The sequence below is a fragment of the Octopus bimaculoides genome, chromosome 1 (genome assembly GCF_001194135.2).
Source record: "Octopus bimaculoides isolate UCB-OBI-ISO-001 chromosome 1, ASM119413v2, whole genome shotgun sequence".
Taxonomy (NCBI): domain Eukaryota; kingdom Metazoa; phylum Mollusca; class Cephalopoda; order Octopoda; family Octopodidae; genus Octopus; species Octopus bimaculoides.
Window position 1 is genome coordinate 17,883,636 of NC_068981.1, and position 7,997 is coordinate 17,891,632.

Below are 7,997 nucleotides of genomic sequence, written 5' to 3' on the forward strand. Positions count from 1 at the left end.
GTGTGTTTACGTCCCCGTAACTTAGCGGTTCGGCAAAAGAGATCGATAAAATAAGTACTAGGCTTACAAAGGATAAGTCCTGGGGTCGATTTCCTTAACTAAAAGGCGGTGCTCCAGCATGGCCGCAGTCAGATGACTGAAACAAGTAAAAGAGAGTAATAAATTGGTGATGCTTCTACAATACTCAAAATATTTAGAAATTTTTTTTGTACAATTCCTAATAACATTTAATTATAAAAGTATAATTTTCTTAAATATTGGGATGGCTATGGGGGGTACAGTTGAGTAAGAGAGGAAGCAAAGGGGTCCACAGGCAAAAAAAAAAATTTGGTTGAGAGCCACTTCTTTACAAGGTTATTGAATCTGCTAGAAATAGCAGCTAATTTTCCTTTAAATTATACCTTACTCTGAGTGGCCTGAGCAAAGCATGTCTACAGTTAAGTAGTTCAGATTAACAGAGTTCGTTATAAAAGTGGTAGAAGTCTTTATTTCCTTTAGAACTTCCATTTTCTGTGAGGGCCTCTATATACCTCTGTCAGTCAGAAAACATTGGATAATGCTGTAGATAAATTAGGCTTTGAAAAATGAGTTGGTTGCAGTTGGAATCTCTTTGATCGTAGATGTGCTCAATCAGAACTGATCTAAAACTAGACAACAACAAAATATTAGTGATTTAGCCAGTGTGTTAAGGAGTTTGGAAAGGGACCAGGAATTGAAAATGTCATGAATTCAAAGTCTAAGAGACAAGTACCAGACAGAATGCCTCGCAATATTTTTTAGTACTGTGCGATAATCATCATCATCGTTTGTTTGCTTTCCATGCTGGCATGGGTTGGAGGATTTGACTGAGGACTGGCGAACAAGATGGCTGCACCAGGCTCCAATCTGATCTGGCAGAGTTTCTACAGCTGGATGCCCTCCCTAACGCCAACCACTCCGAGAGTAGTGGGTGCTTTTACATGCCACTGGCATGAGGGCCAGTCAGGCGGTACTGGCAACGGCCACGCTTAAGTGGTGTGTTTTTTACGTGCCACCTGCTTGAATGCTTTTTCACGTGCCACCCTTTATAAGGCCGCATTTATTTTTTTATTTTATACCTAAAACTAATATGGTTCACAGTTATACATCTGGATATTGCTTCATCTTACTAAAATTAATGTGATATGGCTGGATATTGACACTCCATGCCTAAACTTTACCGACATTGTAGTATTGCCATTGAAGATAATGTGAGAGTTTTTAGTTGTTGGTAATTCTTTAAATTAATAATGGTGTTGTTTGGTGTTTTCTTCTTCAGGCTCCGCTGTACCATGGTGTTGGTACCATCTGCTCGAGATGTCCACAACACACCGATATATCCACAACCACCATTTGAATATGGAGAGAGTGAGGTAAATCTAAAATGAAGCTGCTTTTATTCCTCTTTATTTGCAGATGATGATGGTGATGATTATGGTGATATTGATGACTGTAAAAATTAACACTTCCTTCTCCAAGCCAAGATTCGAAACCGAATCTAAGAATTCTTGGTTGTCCAAACCACCACGATCAACAGGCGTGAAAACAGGTTTTCTTTGTCCTGTCAAAAAGTGATTGATCATCTCCCTTTGACCTACGACCTCAGCTATGTCAGGCGAAGTTCAAATGGACAAGAGCTGACCTATTTAGGTACAAACGCTGCTGCAGTATGTCTGTCCTTCTAGCTGCCATAGATATTATAAATATGGTGGTCAACAAGACAGAAAGAGGAGAAGGCCCTAGCAGCCAAACGAGGAACGCTTATCACAAAGACCCAGAGCAATGTTCGAAGTTCCACCGTAGACTACTGTATCAGATGAACTATGTACACACACACGCAAACATATATTCATTTGTGATATATCATTTCTACAGATGTACCCAGTTTCTATTTCTAGCAACTCGTAGCAGTTGTCAACATTTTTGCATGTAGTGAAGAATTATGTGTACCAATGCCAAATTAAGTCCAGTGAATAAATTATTTTTAATTATGAATCAATTCACTCATTTGTTTACTTCAAAGGCATACATATTCCTTTTGCATCTGTTTACCATGATACACATTTAACCACTACATGACCACTATAACCCAAGTGGAGATACTGGCTATGTCTACCATCATTAGTTGGAAATTCAAGCCTATTTGCTACACATTGTTTCTTTAACTCTTTAGCATTCAGATTACTCTGTCAAATGTAATGCTTATTAACATTGTTTTGGATTCATCATTTAGTGTCCATCTTCGATGCTGGCATGGGTTGGATGGTTTGACAGGAGCTGGCCAGCTGGGAGAGGGCACCAAGCCACTCTATCTGTTTTGGCATGGTTTTTTTTGGCTGGATGCTTTTCCTAATGCCAACCATTTACAGAGTGGACTGGGTGCATTTTATAAAAAAAAGATCTTTAGGAGCCAAAAGATTCAATGTGATTGCTTGATTGGCTCTAAATGGTTACTCAATCTTTGCTGAAATCTTACTATACCTTCTTAAAAAGGGAAAGAGACAGGTCTCCTTAAAAATTGACTGAATGGTCACAGCCTGAAAATCTTTGATTATAGATCTGCTCAATAAAGGCTGACCTGGAACCAAACAACAACCAATAGAATCTTTATTTTTGAAACAGTTCCACAAATGGTGGGGAATCATTATAGAGTATGTTCTTCTAATAAGTGACTTGTGGTCTGAGAGTTCCTGGGTGGAAAAAGGGTACTAACTTTGTCACTGCAGGAATGAAACGTGATTGATTAAATTGATGAGTAAATTTATTGATTTTTTTTTCTTTATCCAAATAATTGAAACCCTATTCTTACATGTTTCAGTTCATGCATTTTGTAACTGATCCGAGCCTTCTGTCTATTAACGGTGTAGTGTTTGGGATCACATCTACTGATGTCATCTTCCACATTAGTAACTCTGAATGCTTTGCGAGGTAAGTACTGTTCATATTCATGTTAACTGTTCAGCTGAATATAACAACACACTTCAGGCGTGAGACATGTGTCACTTTTAGTTGAAGAGCAGTAAGAATTCAAGGGAGAGCATTCTTAAGCCCAGCCAGTACAGGATGGCAGAAACTCTCTAGGTGGTGAGCTGGCAGAAACGTCAGCACGCCGGGCGAAATGCTTAGCGGTATTTCGTCTGCCACTACGTTCTGAGTTCAAATTTCTCAAGCACAACATAATGCCAAAGGTCTCAGTCGTTGCCTCTGTGAGGCCCAATATTCAAAAAGAACTCAGCCACTTCGCCTTCATGAGGCTCAATACTTGAAAAAACTCAGCGACCTTGTCTCTGTGAGGCCCAACGCTTGAAAAGAACTCAGTCACTTTGCCTCTCCATGAGGCCCAACACTCGAAAGGAACTCAACCACTTTGCTTCCATGAAGCCCAATGCTTGAAAGGTGCTCTTTACATGCCACTAGCACAAGTGCCAGTTACAGGACACTAGCATCAGCCACAACTACGATTTCACTTGGCTTGATGGGTCTTCTCAAGCACAGCATATCACCAAAGGTCTCAGTCACTAGTCATTGCCTCAATGTCCACATTCCATGCTTGGTTGGATGGTTCAACAGGATTTGATTAGCTTCAGGGCTACATTGGTCTCCAATATCTACTTTGGTAAGCTTCCTGTGGCTGGACACTTTTCATAGTACCGACCACTTTACAGAGTGTTAAATGTATTTTTTTTTATGTGAGATTACCAAATAACTCACAAGACAAGGTCTTTTGACTGAGTGGTGTTGCAATATTGAGGAAGGTGTTGAAAGGCTTAAATATGAAAGAACAGGAATAGGTATCTTGCTGTAGAGGAGAGACGTAGCTACCTAGCAAGAAAGGTAAATAGTGGAGATGAGATATCTAGATGTGTTTGTGTGTGTCACACGTCAGCTAAATTTAATTTGTCTTTAGTCGAAAGACATCTGTTGTTATGTCCCGTTATTATTCCTACTGTATTTTTGTAACATTGTTCGTTTTTCTTCTCTTTGTTTTTGTATACATTCGCTGCTTTCTTCCAAGGAATCTAATGCTATTAGCTTAGTTTTTCCTTGGGGCTGGCCAGATTGGAGCAATATCGAGAATAACCAGCCGAAATTGCAAAGATAATCTGGATCTTGCTTGGTGAGGAGGGTGATTGTTGGACTCCCTGCGGGACAAAAAATAAGACCCGTCAGAGGGCAGAACTACTGTGTAGTCAATGGCCAATCCAACAAGTACCTTGTCACGGAAGTGCCTGTGTGCTCAATTGATCCGGAGAGCTCTGCTGGAGGGAGAGAAATCTTCCGGCAAGTTTTACCAGGCCAGATAGGTTGAAGGGTAGGAGACAGGCAAAACCTTAACGACAATAAATCGAAGCGTTGGCAGCAGGGTGAGGATTTAGTTATCAGCAGGACCTAACAGATCGGATTCCTGGCTTTGAACTAGCAGGATGTCATGCGGAGGATCTTAAATACAAGACAATGGCTGAGACCCTAATATTCCTAGTTAGATGGAAACTGCGGGACTACATGGAGCAGCGCCCTGTGACTCCTATAGTATGTGCAACCGAAAGCCCTATGAATAGGGGCGTCCTATAGGATGACCTAGATGAGAGATTAAGTGGGGAAGGATTCCAGTATAAAATGTAAGCCTTTGTGTTATTGTAAAAAGCCAAAGTAACTAATAAGCAATTTGTTTCCTTTTTAGCACAAATCCAATGAATCGCTTCAAACGAATCATACGCCATTTGTTCTCTCAGCAAAGGTAATCTGGGTTTTGATTACAATCTCTGTTGGATTTATGACTCCATTAATGTTATTACCATAATTAATATTTGTATGTTATATTATTGCTCTAATTAATATTACATATGTTGAACGTGATAATGTATGCTTTTGTTAATTTAATAGTTAGCTTTGAAAATAATTCACTCATACCTTATTGATAATTTTGCTCATGTATTCTTTGCAGCTAAAGTACACACACACATTCTGGATTACATTGAAAAGAATCATTTACTTGATAAGCAAACCCTCATTCAAGGGGAAACTCTATGCAGCTGCTTACTATGCTAGAAATAGCAGCCAAATCTCTTCTCTTAGAAAAGAAATATTGGAGTCATATATCATTGCTGATAGAAGGAATCTCTTTCATTGGCTGATGTTGATTTTCTATACCTTCACCTCTCCCATATATGTTTGGTGTGTCCCTCACATACTTTAACTGTACCATACTTTATAAATTTACTCCCTCACCTGTTCCTATAAACCCTAGCTGTGCTCTTCACTTATCTGCTATAAATTGTAACTGTACTTCTCACCTATTTTTAATAGGCTTCAATAACTTACTTTTCATCATTCCCTTATAAACTTCTGCACTATCTCATGTCATTTATAAAACCCAGCTGTTTCTTATCTGTGCCTTCTTTAAAGCCTTACTCTCACTCCGAATGTCTCTCCAAAAATCATATCCATAAGCTATCCCTCTTATTAACAACCACTGAGATTTTCTAGAAACTTTTCTCTGCAGCCTTATTGACCAATATACTTTCTGCCATGACTTAACCAGGTTTGCAGCTTATTTCTTCTCTCCTGGAAACTCTACTTAAGCTGAACCATGGTGTACAAAGGTAGTTATCATATCAACCAATTTGATCAGAATCTAATGCTGTGGTGGTGATGATGACATCAAGCATGGATGGGATGATTCAACTCCATCACATTATCTCCCCACTTATCATCTAATTTGTGAAATTCAGCATCCTGAGATCAATTATTACCACTTCTTCAGCCTCCTTCCATGCTGGTCAATTTTTATTGTAAGACATGCTCTTCCATTTAGGTCTCAAAACACAGAGTTCTCGTTTTAAAGATAGGAAAATTATTACATTAAACAGGTTTAGTGCCTACATAGAAACTAACTTTATTTATATCACATGAAATCAATGATTTAGTAGATCTAATTCTATAGCTCCTGTTTCTCCAGATCTGTTTATCTAACTGCTGACTCAACAAATCTGTTTCTCCAGTTCTGGATGTGCAGCTCCAGATTTAACAGATTGATTTTTCCAGATATTTTCACTTAGTTGGTTCTATGTTCTCCTTAATGTTGCAAAGTCAAATGTCTTTACTACTACGTCTCTCTAAAAGTCATGAACACCACAACAACCAATATCTATACACAAATCACTTTTGTTCTTTCTTCCCCAGCTTCTATCCATTGTATCCATCACATAACGATGTCAGCATTAGTTTCAGTCTTGCAGAAAGTTTTGAACTTCCCACCAAACCTCACGTGTTGATCATACCATCTCAGTTCCGCTATTTCGTTGTGGTGAGTATTGTAGTATTACTGGCTGCAATGGTGTGTGGGTGGTACTTGCTACCATATTATTACTGGCTGTAGCAGTGTATGTATGCATGTGTGTGTGTGTGTGGTACTCAGCACTGTAGGAGTGTGTCTTGTTGAGTACAGTATGCCACTATAGTGATGTGTGGTGTTGAATACTATTGATTGTAGGGATTTGTGATGTTAGTGTTGCTGGCAAGGAAAGTATGTGGTTGAGAACTGCAGGTTGTAGGGGTTTATGGTGGTTTTGAACATATACCACTATTGCCTGTAGGTACATGGTGGTATGTGCTCTAGTACTTACCTCTGTGTATCACTTATAGTAGTGGAGTGTGGTAGAAGCTAAAACTAGTTTTGTTCAAGGGTGAGTAGTGAATAATTACAATAGAGTAATTGCATCTGAAAACACTTGAGTTTTATGAAAGTGATGACAAAAGAACTGAGATATATGGCACATTGCTGTATTCAAGGAGATTGTCTTCTACAACAGAACTGATATCCTAAAACCAGTGCTGTGTAAATAAACATCCAATACACTCTGTAAAGTGTTTGGTATTAGGAAGGGCATCCAGCTGTAGAAACCAAGATGAAACAGACTATGAAATGTGGTGTGGCTTCTGGTCTTGCCACCTCCTGTCAAGCTGTCTAACCCATGCCAGCATGGAAAATGGATGTTAAATGATGATGATGATGATGATAAAGTTGTAAGTAGTAGAAATAATCACAGGTCCAGAAACTGGTGGCTAAGTGATAAATGGCCATCATACCATTATTCCTGATTAGATGATAGATGAGAATTTAGAAAGTTCTTAAATCACCATCATCATTTAAGATTTATGTTCCATGCTGGCATGGGTCAGGCAGTTTGAAAGGATACAATGGTTCCAAGGACTGCAGTGTACTCCAGTACAGGGTTTCTTATTTCTTTACTGCCCACAAGGGGCTACACACAGAGGGGACAAACAAAGACAGACAAATGGATTAAGTCGATTATATCGACCCCAGTACGTAACTAGTTCTTATTCAATCGACCCTGAAAGGATGAAAGGCAAAGTTCACCTCGGCGGAATTTGAACTCAGAATGTAGCAGCAGCCGAAATACCTCTAAGCATTTCACCTGGCGTGCTAACGTTTCTGCCAGCTCGCCGCCTTATACCTCCAGTACATGGTTTCTACAGATGAATGTCCTTAATGCCAACCACTTGACAGTGTACAGGGTGCGTTTTTCTTGGCAGCCACACTAGTTATGTCTCTCTGCAGCTCACAACGCCATGAACCCTGAGGGGATGGAAGCTGGCTTTATCCTCAGAGATAGAATGATCAGGTTGAGCTGCACAGAGATTATATCTTAGATTTTTGTTTCAATCGAGCGAGATCGTTGCCAGTGCCCCTGGACTGGCTCTTGTGTGGGTGGCACATAAAAGACACCATTTCGAGCGTGGCCGTTTTCGTGCGGGTGACACGTAAAAGCACCCACTACACTCTCTGAGTGGTTGGCGTTAGGAAGGGCATCCAGCTGTAGAAACTCTGCCAAATTAGACTGGAGCCTGGTGTAGCCATCCGGTTTCACCAGTCCTCAGTCAAATCGTCCAACCCATGCTAGCATGGAAAGCGGACGTTAAACGATGATGATGATGATACACACACACACACACAT

At 39.8% G+C, this 7,997-nt stretch overlaps 1 protein-coding gene across 6 annotated transcripts in view; it reads left to right on the forward strand.

Annotated features, from left to right (window-relative positions):
• The window catches only part of LOC106873471 (DNA polymerase alpha subunit B), a 51,178-nt gene that overhangs the window by 41,931 nt on the left and 1,250 nt on the right, over positions 1–7,997 (forward strand). For all 6 annotated transcript variants that reach the window (XM_014920853.2, XM_052965550.1, XM_014920852.2 and 3 more), the window contains 4 exons: positions 1,298–1,391; positions 2,837–2,946; positions 4,700–4,756; positions 6,202–6,325. In XM_014920853.2, the coding sequence (XP_014776339.1) occupies positions 1,298–1,391; positions 2,837–2,946; positions 4,700–4,756; positions 6,202–6,325 (385 nt within the window). The remainder of the gene's footprint in view (positions 1–1,297; positions 1,392–2,836; positions 2,947–4,699; positions 4,757–6,201; positions 6,326–7,997) is intronic.